Source organism: Apis cerana, linkage group LG6 (assembly GCF_029169275.1).
Source record: "Apis cerana isolate GH-2021 linkage group LG6, AcerK_1.0, whole genome shotgun sequence".
Taxonomy (NCBI): domain Eukaryota; kingdom Metazoa; phylum Arthropoda; class Insecta; order Hymenoptera; family Apidae; genus Apis; species Apis cerana.
In genome coordinates, this window is record NC_083857.1 from 13420881 (window position 1) to 13437587 (window position 16707).

The 16707-nt window shown below is 40.5% G+C and overlaps 1 protein-coding gene across 2 annotated transcripts in view; it reads right to left on the minus strand.

The window, feature by feature from the left end:
- The window catches only part of LOC107994142 (ELKS/Rab6-interacting/CAST family member 1-like), a 234992-nt gene that overhangs the window by 144308 nt on the left and 73977 nt on the right, over positions 1–16707 (minus strand). For both annotated transcript variants that reach the window (XM_062076529.1, XM_062076530.1), the window contains exon 3: positions 9705–9787. In XM_062076529.1, the coding sequence (XP_061932513.1) occupies positions 9705–9784 (80 nt within the window). In that variant the 5' untranslated portion in view covers positions 9785–9787. The remainder of the gene's footprint in view (positions 1–9704; positions 9788–16707) is intronic.

The window sequence follows — 16707 nt, forward strand, 5'->3', positions numbered from 1 at the left end:
AATCTTCTCTCTCTTGAGAAGAGAGAGAGAGGAAGAGTCCAAACGCATTCCTTTTACAAGGATGCTCCCCCCCCCCTCCCCCCACCTTAACGATCTCTCGCGCGATACAGCCTAATGACTATGAGCGCCATCTTCCCCGTGTCCCGATACGGCATTCGAAGAAAAGCAGCGGGCATCCGTCAGAGACCTCCGCTACGCCAGAAATCGAGCTGCAAGTCACGCTACGTCGGGAGTACAGGGCGAGAGAAGTGCTTCCATACACGCTTGGACCTTCGTGCTTTTCCTTTCTTCCTCCTCCTCCTCCTCCTCCTCTCTTCATCGCCGAGATATGCTTTCTTGCTCTTTCCTTCTTCTCCTTCTCTTTCTTCTCTTCTTTTAGGCCATCGCTACCGAAGAAGCGGCTAGGAATCTACCTTATTGACAGGTTCACGGCTCCCGAAGATATTCTTTCTGCTACGGTATACGAGGCACGTATATATATATATATATATATATATATATTTCTTTTTTTCCTTGCATCCTTGCTCGGCCAATCTTGTCGCTCGAAATAGACAAAGGGTTATCCAGGATGACTGGGTATATTTTTTGGGAGACGATTTTATTTCGAGAGGTGGAAACGGAGGGAGAATCACTTTTGGAGAGAAATTGGGTGAATTCGAAGGAGGTAATTGTAATTACGTTGGTTTAGAGTTCAGAGTGGGGGGAGTTTAGAGTTTAAGGCGAGTTTCCAACTATGGTTAACGAAACACGATGGTTACTTGCGTCAGGCGTAAGGCGTGTCCAGTGTAAACTTAAGTTGTTATCTGTTAATCGATATCTAATATTGCTGGTCACTGGCTCCGGGAGGATAGAATTTTGTTAAGGTTAGGTAAGGTTAATTTTGAACCACTGTCTTATGTAGTCATCTTTTAATTGCAGAATCGAATGAACGAATCAGCGAAATAATTATTGTCTCTAAATTATCAAATGAATTTTTAAAAATATAAAAATATAAAATTCAATTTATTTGTTAATTTATTTATATATAAATATTTTAATTTTAATTTGGATATTAAAGATATATTTTACAACTTATAAACAAAAGAATGTAAATTAAGGACAAATAAGCGTAATTTGATTAAAAATTAAATGAAAGAGTAAGTCTGTTCTATCTAAGTGACTCGAGCTCGAAATCAACGGCGACAAAGTCAAATTGATTTCCAAAAATTAATATTATTTAGATGGATACCTCATAAGATATACTTTTAACCCGTACAACAATTTTCACAATTTAATCCCAATTTGATTCACCTCGTATCGAGTTGTCTCGAGTAATAATAATAATAATACATATTTTCGCGTTTGACGTTATTCAACCTTGCAAGGACGCGCGATTACATCATCAGAAAGGAAAGAAAAGATACGAAGCGAAGAAGTGAATGCCCACTTTAGATTGGTCGAGGTAAATTTACCGAGTCTTGCCCTTATTATTCCATCCACGAAGTCGACGAGTACTCTCTGTCTAGGACATCCTGCAATTTCGCGCGATAAATTAATACAGTATCACCACGGATAACATAAATTACAGAGCACAAGGAATTATTGACATTTCCACCGGTATTAATACTTTGCATTCGGCGTACGTTCGATGATGATTACCATAATAATTATAGGCGACTGGTTTCGCGAATAATTACGCGTTTAACGCGTTAAACGAGGGAGGATGAGAAGGTTCTCGTCTCGAGATTTATTTTTTACCTTGACACAGATATGAGAATAATTAATGATCTTAAATTAAAGGATCGTTGTAACGGTGTCGATGCTGAATGTGACACTCGAAGACGATTTTACGTAACAGTGTGTGCAGTTCGATACTTTTTAAAAAAAAAATTTATTATCGTTCTGATAATTATTGAAAATTAATTTTTAAAATTTTCCAACTGAATTTTTCCAAGTTATTCGAGCGCCATATATTACGAGAATGTCGATTTAATGGAGTGGGGAAGGCGCATAAAGGGTCGTAATTGTGATAGTTCGCGGAATCGCAATAGGATAGAGTTACGCGGTACGGGAGACGAAAGCAATTCATTAATCGATATTACGCTCTCCTCGATGCATGTATATATCAGGAGGCAAGGGGTTCGAATTGAAATTACTCGCGTATACACGTTTTGATGGTTTTCCAAGCACCCTCCTACTCGTTTTAATAACCTATAGGGGCTTTCGTTGCCCCAATTTTCGTGTAACTAAACACAGAACACTGTGCTTTTTTCATAAATTATAAAACGATAAATTACCAATATTTTTAGAATTAATACCATTATGCATTCGATGGTAAATATTTCCCAATTCTTTTCAATCATCTTTCCCTAAATTTTGAATATATATATATATAAATTGTAATAATATTTTCCTAAATATTACCAAATAATTTATAAATATTATCCAAAAAGAGATCTGAAACTTTGAATACGTATGTATATAAAAGCAATTAAATTGTAATAATAACGTAATACATAAATCCTTCTTGGACAGACGCTCGTCCAGGATCGAGATAGTTAACCTAAAACTCTGAAATACACATCTTATAAAGCCCATAAAAAGAAAAGGGACGGCCAGAGTGCGCCACTACTCGCCACTACTCGACCTAACCTCAAATTGCGAAGCTCGATGGCGAGCGAGCTCGTTAAGCTCGGTACGGTTGATGTGTGTTCGCGGGTAATAAAGTCGGTGGACGTCCAAGGCAAGAATGGTGGGTTTTGTGTCCCGTGTATACCGATAATGGCGCCACTTCATCAACCGTTTCGACCCCTCTTCTTCCTCCTCCTCCTCCTCCACTTCCTCCTGCGGGACGACACAACGACAACACACGTGCGCACCTCCTCCCCTCGCCTCTCCCTCGGCAGGAGGCCATCTGTTTCGTCATTACCCGGCGGCCAGTAAACCACCCCCTCCATCCCTGTCCCACGGGTGATACATCGTGTTTTCTTATTTGGCGGACGTGCCGCGGGAAAATCGTCCCGGGAAAATCGAGTGATTTGTCCGGGAGGTGTTAATGGCCGGCCGTATACCGCACGCCATTCCACGCTGTGGATGTTTCCGCTACCTCTCGCGACTCCTTCCACGATCCGGTCACGTATAAGGGGCGATATATACGTATTTTGCGGATGGATGCTCGTTCGAGGAGACACGTTGCCTCTCTGCTTGTTCACGATCGATGATTCGCTCGTTTGACAGGGTGTTTCAGAGAAGCGTTTTTGTTCAAGATCTTCACGTGGATGATATCTCTTTTCAATATTTCTTTTATCTTCGAGAGAGGTTTAAATAAATTCTTTAAAGATTAAAAACGGCGACTCGGTAATTTCCGATCGATGTTTCTCCGAATTACACGTTATTTATTATTCGCGTATACTGAAAGATACTTTAAACGAAATTCTCACGACAATTAATTGGAAATTCTCCTTCACAGAACGAACGAAATAGCCGGGGAAAGATGTCGAAACGGCTATAAATTCTGGCAGACGTATAAAAATCGTGGCGACTTCACATGCCTGCTGGATCTAATTCAACGTGTCGTCGTTGCGGGTAAATAATCGCACGGTGAACCTGTTAGCATTCTCCTCAATTAGTCACGCGATATTAAACCAGCGAGGAAGCTTCTTTCAGCGCTTAAGAAACAGGCTTGCATTAGCTTGCATCGGTTATGCAACTTAAATATTTCGTGTTAGCTAGAATTTTACAATTTTCTAAATTCTAATCTAATCATTATTCTTCCCATTCTAATAATAGTTTTTTTATCTTTCTCAATTTTCTCGAATAACTCGATTCCACGGTTCCAAGCTCGGAGTCGAAGAGGAAACGACGAGCTTCCGTTTGAATTCGTCGAAATTTAATCCCACCTTACATTCCTGGCCAGCAGTAACGAATAATTGCGCGATCGAAATTGCATTCCGATTATTGCTCCACATAAGGACTTAATTTATAAGGCGAGCTACTTATAATAATATCCATAAAGGTGAGTCCCATTACGACTTTCTCCGCTCGTTCGAATAAACGACGTGTTCCCGCGTTTACTCGCGATTTATTGCATCGCCATCCGAATGAAATCTATTACGGATGCACGTGTAACCCTGTTTATATATGTACGAGCAGGAATATAAACGCGAATCACCGTTTCACCATGTTCTCCTGATGCAGATATATGTATATAAGTACTGTGTCGAAGGTAGCGATGGATACAAGTGGCTCGCGAGCAACCGAGCTACGCTTAACCTTGAACCGTTCCATCAGCTCGGTCGGCAATTAATTGAAATTAATGAAACGTTTGAGAAAATTTCTATACTGAAAGTATCCAATTTTTAGTATCCGATTCGCATTAGAATGGCGAATTAATTTATGAAAGCGCGCGGTATAGGCGACGAGTGATTTAGGAGCAGCGAAAGAAACGAATCGAACCGTTAACCGTCGGCCGAGTAGAACGGTATCGTCGAGAGAAAGAGAGAGATGGCTCGAACGAGGTGCTTTTAAATTGGATGGAAGGCGCGTGGCGCGCATGCGCGGTCGTGCATAACCATCGGGGCAAAAAGTATCCGCGATCTTGGACGAACGTCCGCAAAGTATCGTTCCAAGTATCATTAACCGGGGACCTCGTCGCTTGCGGTCGATTCCTGGCCATCGATTCGAGACCAGGATCGTTGGTGATGGTTGCGCGATTGTGTCTTCTTTTGACACATTGTTGCGTCAAAGGTATCGTAGATGACGTCCATTTCGAAATGTTTGTTTCCAATCTATTTCATTTCTCCTACTAATATATATTCATAGGTAGATTCAAGTGCTTCGGACAAGAAAATATTTGTCACCGAAATGAAAACGGTACACAAATATGATCCAGACAATTTGATACATCAACTTGATCATCAAAAGTTGAAACGACGAATGGACGCAGCAACGGACTGCCCTACGAAGACACATATGGGGGCCCAGGTTCGCAACGTAACGAGCAACAACAAACGAGATAGTCACACGAAAAAAACTTTATGAACGGTTTTTATGAGCGCAATAATCCGCTCGCGAGTAACACAATACAGGCTAATTATAGAGGACGAGGTCCAGGCTGGCGGACAGGCATTAACACACGGGTTAAACTCACGGCCACGACAGCCTGGGTGGCTTTCCTATTTTTGTCTTTTTTTCCCCCCTCTTTCCTCCTCCCTATCCTCCGTCTCCGTTCCACTTTAATCATCGGCGACGCTAATGCGTCTCTGTTATTTCAGTCCTTATCCCTGACAGCTAGACACTGGCTCTGAAACGCGGCGGGACAGACTTTTTTTCCATTCGTGTAAACCGATCTCGAAATCTTGCCCGTCTATCGAGTTTTCCTTTGGCGACACGTGTCTCGCCCGTGTAACGAAGCTTACGTAACGATGCATGACAATTCCCTGGAATTTTTGGTTAAAACGATATCAAAAATGCGAAGAATTGTCTTTGAATATTAAATCAATTCTCGATGTCATCTTTGAACGTTCGTTCGAGCGAATCGAAGGGGAATAATTTTATACAATTAAAAAAAAGAGAGAGAGAGAGAAATGAATCAGCAACGAACGCGTTAATCAAATTTATCGGCAAAAAGAGGGGAGGATTGTTCGAAAAAGAAGATTGGCCATCTCGTTCCGTAAAGCACGGACGCGGTAATATAATCAAAGCGAAACATTTTGCATTTTCGACGAGTCTTGTCTTCGTTTCATCTCTCGCGCGGGCGATCGATTCGAGAGGGGTGGGCGCGCTGGTTGCAAGGCTGGCCGGCAAAAAATGAAAACGATTTGCGGTCGGTATTACGGGTGAAATCGAGTTTCGAGCCGAGTTTTTCTCGGAACCGTCTTCGTTCGACCGCAAATCGCTCCAATTTTTCCGCGTCGCGCGATGCGTCCGCGAAACGAACATTAATACGCGAAATCGAGTCGTAATCCGTCCGTTGCCCCTCCACCGCCACGTAAAACGGCCCCATCCTGGAAAACTCGAATCGAATTTCGATCTTTAATTAAGCTTAAACGATTTCGAATTCTAATAAATTCTTCGAAATAGAATTTCGAGTATGTCATATTTCTTTAAAATATTTAAAAAGTGTTTCGAAGATATTTCTCGACGCCATTCGATCGAGGTTAAATAATTTCCAATATCATTTCGCGTGGAAGACAAATTCTTCGAATATGTTTCTATTCTTTGAAAAAGATATGAAGATGAAGAAGATATACGACGCCAATTTTTATTCGAATCGACCAAGTTGGCAAGTAAAATTTTCCTTTCTTTGGGAAATTAAATTCAAAGAGTTTCTTTTTTTCTCTCGTTTAATAAAATAGAACGAGTTGAACGTTCGAAAGATTTAATTATGGCCGAGGTGGAAGTGGAAACAAGGTCGAGTTCCTTCGATGACCTTTCGCTTCGTGGAAGGAGGCCCGGTGATTCAATTTGTTTTCGAGTTTTTCTGCGCTCGAACGTATTAGCATTCGTCTCGCGGAGACAGTATCAATTACAGTGACTGATCGAGGGAGGCGGAGAAATAAAAATCTTTCCCTTCTGCCGGAATGCTCGCACGGTTCGCAAATCGGAGACAAGGTCGTGGCAGAGCATCTCCTTTTCTTTTCTCTAAGTTATATCTCACTGCATCGATCTATTTTTTTTTTCTATTACAAACACCGATAACAATTATACGCATCTATGTCGCCCTTTATCGAGTGCAGCGAATAATGCAAACGAACGTAATTATTTTTTTCTGCTTAGATTCCATTCTACCGGTAAATCTGTCACGAATGTTACATGTTAAATGAGACGAGTGTCAAATAGAGAAACGAACATCGTGATCGACCGGTTTCTAATCTAAGCGAAAAATGAAAAAGATTTTCCCATAAAATGATTTACGTTGTGCTACGTGTGTTTCTGAAGGTATAATCGAAGCTCTGAGAGTAAATGTCAATGCTGTCAGTCAAACTCCATGGATAAATAATTGTAAACGTTTCGAGATCGCAGATATCAATTATACGGATATTTTTCACGTTATTTATCAGGATAAAATATATCTCCAAAATAACCAGTTTATCAAATGCAATAGAACAAATACAGGCGGATCGAATCGGGTTTAATCCGTTTTTAATCGGTACCTCTAACAATAAAGCGTTAAATAAAATTTCCAAAATCTTTACGAACGCGCAAAAGTGGAATACCGCGAGGCGAATCATCCCTCGACCGCAAACAACCACGATGGTCCTCCTCCAGAAGAGGGTGGTAATTGAGAACGAGTCGATCGCGTGATACTTGGGCGAGATTAGCTGGAGTAATCGCACGTGAAGCAGTGTGGGCGTGGTACTTTTTGGACGAAGGTACAAAAAGAAAAGAAAAGAAAAAAAAAAAAGAAAAAAAAAGTAGGAGAACAAGAAGCATCCACCCTTGTCGTGGGTGACGGGGCGATTTCGACGACCCCTCGTTTTGTAAACTAGGCGCGAGGGAATTTCCAGCTAAAAACCGGGTGATTAATGATCGAGCCCGCCTCTAAAAAGGTCGTCGTGCCGCCCCCCTCCTCCCCCTCCGTGACCGTGCCGGTTCCTCGGGGGCCCGGCGTAATTGATTCCGGATTACTTGTCGCCGACAAGAAACACGAGCACCGCGAGGAGACGACTCTTGACAAGAGCGTCACGGTGTAATCTGTACACCGTCACGAAAGAGGAATTACCCCTCTTCGGTGTGTCTTCCTTTCCTCTTCGTTTTACCTCGCCAGTTATACGTATATCTCGAGATATTATTGTGTAATTTTCGATTTAAATCGTTAAATATTCCGAATAATTTTTTTTTAATTAGAAACTACTCTTTCGAATGATCGCACGATTCTCTATCCGAATAATAATTTAAATAAAGATCCACCTTGTTCAACTACACTTCGAATATTTCGTACATATATATATATATATATATTCTTTTTCGCGTATAGATTCAAATTTTGCGCAAATTCAATATCAACTCTAAACCCAATATTCTCTCTTCATATATCCGTTCGATAAACATAACGTACAAACCGTAACGAAATATTCGTAACGCGCTCCTGGTCGAATCTCCAACGCGCGCAAAAAAAGCGCTGGTCTAGGACGATCAACAACAATTCAGCCTCTTTCTCTCTCCCATTAAAACGATCGTAAATATCTCGCGTCTCCTTGGACAATCTGCCCCCACTCCTCCAGCGCCACCATCGATTCTTATTGCGTGCACCGTGTTGCGTTCGTAGGCTAGCTAACGAAGCGAAAGAAAACGAAGAGAGCACGGTCACGCTTCACGCTCGTGTCAAATCGCGGGATAGAAGAAACGTGTTCGCTGGCAAGAAGAAAAAGAAGAAGTAGTGGCCGAGTACTCGCGAGTTGCATCGCGGCAAAAAAAGGGTATTACTACCACTACTACTTATACTACCACTACTACCGCTATTAGCGCTATTGCCACTACTACCACGAAGGAGGAGGATCGACCGTTAGGTGGTTTTTCGTGGGGGCCTGGAAACGGAGCGAGGTGACGAGGGTAATATTTCAAAGCTCGTTGAGTGGAGCGTGTGTACGCGGAATGCCGGCAGTAATTTGAACAAACGTACGACAACGTCTCATTTGTCAGCCGTGTGTGACGCGGAGGGGGGAGGAGGGGGGACCCTCGCGCGCCAGAAATACCGGCCACGGACACTTTTTCTCCACTTGTCGACCGTTGTCGTTTCCTCTTCGTTTCGTCGTTTCGTATCATCCCGTCTCGAGCGTGGGGAATTCGATCGTAATGAGCTCTGCGACGTCAAAGGGTTCTTGCACCTCCGGATTGGACGGAGGATGGACAGAGGGACTCGAAGACTTTTGGAATTTTTTTTTATTACGAATAGTTCATATCGTTTCGCGTTAAATTTTTAATGGAACTTTAATATCGGTTTATAACAGTTTTTGAATCTAGCAAGCTCAGCTTCTTCCAACCTCTCGAATATAAGCTTTTTGGTCCAATATTAAGAAGGTAGTTTCAAAGAACAATTGATTTTCAAGTGTGAACTACTTAGCGAAACTAATATATCGGTGGCATAACAATTTTTGAATCTAGCTAATTTTTCCAACATTTCAAAAATATTCAAATCTTTTGGTCCAATTTTAAGAAAGTAGTTTTATTAATTGCCATTACTAAAATTTCTCTTATTCAAAATTTCAATATCTAATTTCTTTTTTTCGTAAAAATCATACGAAACTTAGATCGCATCCAGATATTTCTCACTAATCGAACGTAACGAGTGAAATTTTAATTCGTGATGGAAAAATCAGCCGTTTTTCCCTCCGCCACAAAGTATCGAGATTTCTCCTCCCCTCTGGCTCGAATGCAACTCGCAAAGCGGGTTGACTTCTAGAGCAAACTCGTTGTTGACCCGATTGCCGTACAGTCAAAAGCGTCCGGCCAGAATTTTTACTTTGAAATCGCGCTTGTACATAACGGATAACGGCTCGCGATGAGAGGCGGATTGGCCGGTGTTTGCGATGAGCAAACGCCGCTAATTAAAATCCCTCCTCGCTCGGTAATCAACGAATGCCTTCGGGCTGCGAGTATGGTCAACGATCCTCGACCCTTCAACCCCCCTTTTTCTCGAGGAAAACCCAGCCCAAGTTATCATCCGATTTCCATCGATCCCTCCGCGTATTTCTTTCGTATTCAGGGGCAAGGCACGCTCTCACCTGTAGATGCAGCTCTCGATCTTCTTTGCCAGTCTTCTCGGGGAACATTCTGAACTGTGCGATTTAAAGTCGTCGGGCATCGTCTGCGAACGGAAATTTGAGAAATCGGTTATTTATAAGTTATTGAAAAAAGTTTTATTCTCGAATGTTTTATTATATATTTAAAAAAAAAAAAATACGCGTGTCGACGAAACGATTATTTTTGTTACGATAAAAAAGTTGACTGGTAGTTTTTCGAAATATTAAATGTATAATTTTGGAAAGAAGGGAGGAAATAAATGGAGTGATAATGGTAGAATTTTAGTGTTGTTGTTGTAAGGAGGAGGGCAGGAGAGAAAGCGTGTTTAACATAATTTTTCGTGTCCCACACGATGTTTGGCAAGTCGCGACGCCAGTTGGCTCGTAAATTATATCCGGGGAACGAGGGTTGAAGACGAGCTACACAGGTTTTCGCTTTATTTTAGAGCAATGATACAGCATATGGTTTTGGAAAACACCGTACACTCGTCATCCACTTCCGCGTGATGTACGAGCGAAACTCATTTTTCGTGGCGACATACTTATGGCTTGGCGCCTAAGCAAACGGAGCACTAACTTCCGAGGCGTTAACATTCCGACGGATTTAAATTTCTCCCCATCCTCGTCCCTATACTTTGCTAACCTAGTAAAAAATTTTTAAATTCTAAAATTCGAAATCGAAAAGCTTGAATTTTCAAAGATAGCTATAATAATTCGAAAGCTATAATAATTTGGTAAATTCGACATTTAAATTTCGGAAATTCAAAAACAATTGAATACTCCAACTTTATAAAATTCTAACGTTCAAATACGATTCAAAAATTGAATATTTCGTCTTTCCCAAAATTTGGACAAAGTTCCAAAAATTCCAAAACTTAGAAATTCATAGAACGTTCTACTTCACAAAATTCGATCGTTCGAAGAATATAAAAATTCAAAAAACGATTCAAAAATAGAAAATTTGATCAAAAATTTCAAAAGTCAGAAATTTGTAATAGATCATTCTACTTCACAAAATTCGAATACTCAAAGAATATAAAAATTCAAAAAACGATTCAAAAATAAAATATTTCATCTTTCCAAAAATTTGGTTAAAGTTCCAAAAATTCCAAAACTCAGAAATTCATAGAACGTTCTACTTCACAAAATTCGATCGTTCGAAAAATATAGAAATTCAAAAATGACTCAAAAATAGAAAATTTGATCAAAAATTCCAAAAGTCAGAAATTTATAATAGATCATTTCACAAAATTCGAATATAAAAATTCAAAAAACAATTCAAAAATAAAATATTTCATCTTCCCCAAAATTTGATTAAAAATTCCAAAAATCAGAAATATATAATAGATCATTTATAATAGATCATTCTACTTCACAAAATTCGAATATTCAAAGAATATAAAAATTCAAAAAACGATTCAAAAATAGAATATTTCCCAAAAATTTGGTCAAAATTTCAAAAATTCATAGTAGAACATTCTACTTCCGCCACTGAAGATGGAACAAGGTGGGGAAAAAAATGCGATCTCCGTAACATGCCTTCGCCCTAAGGAATTCCGATCAGACACCACAGGCAGCCTATCATCCGCTTGACAAGGATCGCTTGAAACCCGGCACCCCGAAAATTTTTCCTCTATCGAGATGATATCTCGAGATGCATCCATCCCTGGAGCGGAGAAAGAGAGCGTGCCGCAGCAGGCCTATTAATAATCGTCGCGTAGAAGGCGCGTGCTGCCGGTCGTGTGTCGCCTAACGGGTGGCGCGCAACGTTTGTTTGCTCGCGGAGGGCCACCAGGTTGACAAACAGTCGAGGAGGAACCGGGCCACGATCAGCTTCCAAGCCCTCTTTCGTCCCTGCATTCGTGAAACTCGTGCGGTGGATCAACGTGTCTCTACACGTGAAAGTATCACTCGAATATTAAGGAATTTAATCTTGAATACGAATATTTCGTGAAATTTCTACGATGGGAAAGTGTTCAATGTATGTATTTTTACAGGAAAATTCGGATATGTTTCATCGATGAGAAGTTTCCGATTCTGTTACATTAATTCAAGAAGACTGTGTAAATGGAACTTGCTCTATGTACTCAAAATATTTCACATTTTCACTAGGAGAAAGATAAATAGAAAAATACAGGTTTTACGACAAGGAACATTACTTTAAGAAAATCACGTAAACTTCCGTATTTGCATCGTGAAATTTCTGTATGATGGAAAGTGTACACGTATTTCGATGAGAAATTTCCTTCTCGGGGACATAAAATCGACGTTTCGTAATTTATATAAAATTTTCACCACTTGTTACAAATATTATAATTCAGAAAAACTGTATATAACTTGCTCTATTGCTCCAGAAAAAGAAAAATTCTATATTCCAAATTTGGCGCGACACGTGCGAGATATATCTCTCGCGCGAGAGATGCGTAAAGTGCGGCGCGATGTTTTCACGTCGGATGAAAATAGTGGGCGACGATCCGTACGAAGGCAGATTTATCGAAGGCTTAAATGGAGGGGGGATCTCGTAAAAACCGCTTGGCAACCGAGACTTTGTCAACGACTTTGTCAAAGTTATGTCAACAGGGGCACGCTGCCAACAGCTGGCCGTTATTTCCACCGTCGTGACGACGACTATGTTTATAGGCACGACAACGGGGGACGCTTGCGCGCCACCGGAGCGAACGATCGTTCGGGGAACCTTCTTTCTTTCCCAACCGAGAGAACCGTTTGCCGAACAATTTGTTTACACCGCGGGATAAAAGAAAGCTCGCTCGCTCGATTTAGCTCAACTTATGCTAGGTCGAGCTCCTCGTCTCCCTTCTCAGCGGAGAAGTGATAGATTTTCAATTATGATCAATAAATGGAAAATTGAGAGGGCGGTCGAAAAAGGAACGGGCGTTGTTTAAAGTCGAGCGATTGATCGGTGAGCCAGCCCCTGTATAATAATTTCCCGGCGTAACGCAATTTGGTGTTGAGCCGCTCGAGGGAAGAGGGAAGTCTGAGACACGATCAGCTTATTCCACTCTGGTGGACGGCCAAGTAACACTGATGTGATTAAGCCTCCTTCGCAAATTATGCCATTACACATTAGATAAACGTCCGTTTGAATCTCCGGCCCTCTTGGCACTGTTCCGTGCCGCCGATGCACTTAATACCGATTTAAACACGTGTACCAGCGCCACTACCGCCACCGCCACGTTGCTCCAACGTACCGATCGAGGGTTGCGACACGTTATCGGCCAAGTTTGCCGAGTTTCGGTTTCAAAACAGGCTGCTTGTTTGCAGAACACTGTACTCCGCGTGGCTCCTTTGTACGCCCACCATTTGAAATATGTTACGATCCGTTTCGCGTGGAAAATCGCTTCTCTGAACTAGATCCCAAAGTTTTTGTGTTATTGTTCCTCTTTAACGATCTTCCTGTATTTATATACATACGTGTACATACATACGCGCACATTCACCGAATCGTTCGTAATTTTAATACGTTCGACGTACCTGTCTCGTATATTTATATGCACGGTTATTTATATCGAACGATTTTAATCGTAAAAATAATTCGATTATTATAATAAATACATTTCTTCTTTCTTTTTTTTTCTTTTTTTTATTAAAATCCCATTCTCGAATAAATACGAGATACGTTACTTAATTTATTTATGTTTGGACTTTAAACAATAAATCCACGGGGAAGAATACGAATAGTGGAAAAATTGTCGAATCTTTTCATCTCTTTTCTCGTGCAACAAGATTGTATTTCTGAAAGTCGGTTCAATCGAAGGCCTGGACCGTTCGTCACGAGTACAATTAATTTTCGCAAGCTGCGAGAATTATATTTCTCCCTTCCGTGTTAACGAGAAAACGATTCCCGGCCGTGGAGAATCGTCATTCGACCAACACCCTAATCTGAAGAAAGAGTAGAAAAGAGATGAGAAGGAAACTGAATTTGATTAAAATCGATTTTTGGCGAATCAATTGGCGAAATTGATCGTCGAAAATAAAAATTCCACCATTCTCCGTGCAACGATATTATCGTCATTGTTTCCAAGAAACAATGTGTTATGATAATATCGAGTAATTATCAATTAGAAATTCGAAACCTAAAACCCGTCGATACAATCACGTTAATTAATCCTAGAAATAATTCCATTTGCCGCAAAATTTTCGACAAGTACGGATATAATTTATCAACAATCTGGAAAAACTTCCTTCCCTCGACGTTCTTCCTTATCTCGTTCTCGACAACGCTTCCAATCTTCTTCCCACTTCTTCCTTATCTTCCTTTCGGCTCAGGTACGCGTTAAGGAACCCCTCGATCCTCCTCGACACCGCTGTCCCTCCATAAATCGTTCTTCGGCCACCCTCCTCGAGGAATCATGGGAAACGACACCGGCTCGTGGTGTCGCGAGTCCATGGAGGAGGAGGGGGAAAGAAACCCTCTGTGTCTTTCGAACGAATTAGTCGAAGCGTTTAGCAGGCCATTTCGTACGAAATAACGGTAAAAATTGATCCATGTTTTGGCCGATTTTATTAATCTATTTTTTCTGAGATCTTTCTCATAAACAAAATATAAGATAAGAAATTGTCTCGATGTGTTCTGAGTTTTTAGAAAATTAATCTAAAAAAGTCGTGATCGAAGAACGAAAAATATGACTTTATCGGTGATCTTTTTCATAAACAAAATATAAGATGGAAAATTGTCTCAATGTGTTCTGGATTTTTCGAAAATTAATCTTAAAAAGTCGTGATCGAAGAATGAAAAATTGTCTCAATGTGTTCTGGATTTTTAGAAAATTAATCTAAAAAAGTCGTGATCGAAGAACGAAAAATATGACTTCATCGGTGATCTTTTTCATAAACAAAATATAAGATGGAAAATTGTCTGAACGAGTTTTTAGAAAATTAGTCTTAAAAAGTCGTGATCGAAGAACGAAAAATTGTCTGAATGTGTTCTGGATTTTTAGAAAATTAATTAAAAAAAAGTCGCGATTGAAATTTATTTATAGGACAAGTTGATATTAATCGGATTGGTCACGGCTTGGAAACAAGAGGCCAAAAAGAGGATGAAAATTATGACGCGAATTGCTTATTAAAACGGTGTATCGAAACTACAATTTACCGGGTGAACGCGTTTTCAACTGTGCACACCAACGCGCGCAATTTCATGCTCGATCGTCCGGACAGCATTGAAACAATTAATTTAATCCGTACGATTATTATACGTGGCATCCGACGAAACAATGTTCTTCTTTAAACACTGACCACCGCGAGTGAATTAATTCAAGTTTATCACTTTTGGTTTTATAATATAATTCCATCCGCGCAATGATATCGGCTATACAAATTATCTCGTTAATCGCGAAACGTTAATGCCAAAGAAATTTTTTTAAAAATTCACGTTCAGCGCGGGGATCAAGGTGATTCGAACGATTAAGCTCAAGAGCCGGAGTTAAATTCAAATTTTCTAAAATAAACGGGTGGAAAATATCTCATCGGTATTTCGTTTCGACGAAATTTGAATGAATGGTATTTCTGTACCACTGTTATTTATCGCCCAGATAAGAAAACAATGTAATGTACATTTAGCTTGGCGCGTTAAATGTTGGAACGACTTCCACGTCTAAAGTAAGTAACGATACATCATTTATAGAGATATAATTTATCAAACGAATAAATTCCCCCCTTTCATTAAATGAGAATAATCCTTCGATCGATTTTTCGTTGACGATATTTTCTTCGATAAAAAAATCAACAACAGAAATCCTGTCCTCGCTCCTTCCTTGAAACAAGTAAAAAAATTTCAACCTTTGTAATCGGGATAAAAAATCTCGAAAGAAGAATCTCTCGAAGAAAAAATCCATCAAACGCTGCAACAACAATACGCGTAGAAAATTCTCAAAAAAAAAAAAATTATCAATCACCGCTTCGATCCTCGAACGAGCTCCTCGCAAGCGGCGAAGGAACAGGCGAACTGCCGCTTCGATTCGCGAGTGACGTTTCGATCGGAGGGGTCGAACGCCCCGCATGAGAGGGAGGGGTGGTTCGAGATCGCAAATCCACGGATCGACGTGTCAACGGGCTCTGCGGATCCTCCCCGTGGAAGGTTGGCGCGGGCTGCGGTTGACGTCGATTAATCACTGCTGCGTGCTGCGGGCAACGACGTGCCCGTGACTTGCAACTACGCTCGCCGCCTATCATATTAACGGGTAATTGAAAGATATCCGGCCAGAAAGCGGCACCGTGATTTCTTTTTCCTTTTTTCTCTCTTTTTTTTTGTGATGTCACCGCGGAACACGCTGCGCCGAATGGTCGAGGGGTGACTTGCACCCGCCTGACCTGTAGGATCGCTCCAACGCGGTAATGTCTCGCTCGAAACCGTTTGTTCGATTCGAAGAGTTACTGTTACTGTATTTGTCACTTCGTGATTTGAAACAGGAGGCAGGATCTGAATTATCATTAAAATGGGTAATATCTAATTTGAGGTTTGATGTTAGTAATCAGAATCTTAATTAGTGGAGACTCTAAGAATGATTTTGTTCGAAGGATTACGTCAAAGGTTCTACTAATATTTCTTCCATTTGCTTATAGCAATGCGCTAATACAAATTGGACAAAATTTAACAGTTGAGCTTATTTCGATTATTTATTAAAATTTCTCTGCGAAGTAATATCCACCTCGCTTTATTCGACGCTTTTTATATTTCTCTCCTATTACTTTTACCCAACCAGACAAATAGATATATATACATATATATACATATATATACGTTCACTTTTTTCCGAGCCTTCTAATCTTTATGAGTATAAAAAACGTGAAGCTATTAACCAATATTTACGAATCGCGCGAGCGATTACCACCACGACATCTGCCTAAGAGAGCCTTCTCGGGCTCGTTATACGAGTCAACATGAACGGGCGATACGCGTGTAAAAGGCCGCGACATCGTAAACAAAACTCAGGTTCGTGTTATTAATAATAACGAAGCGATTTTG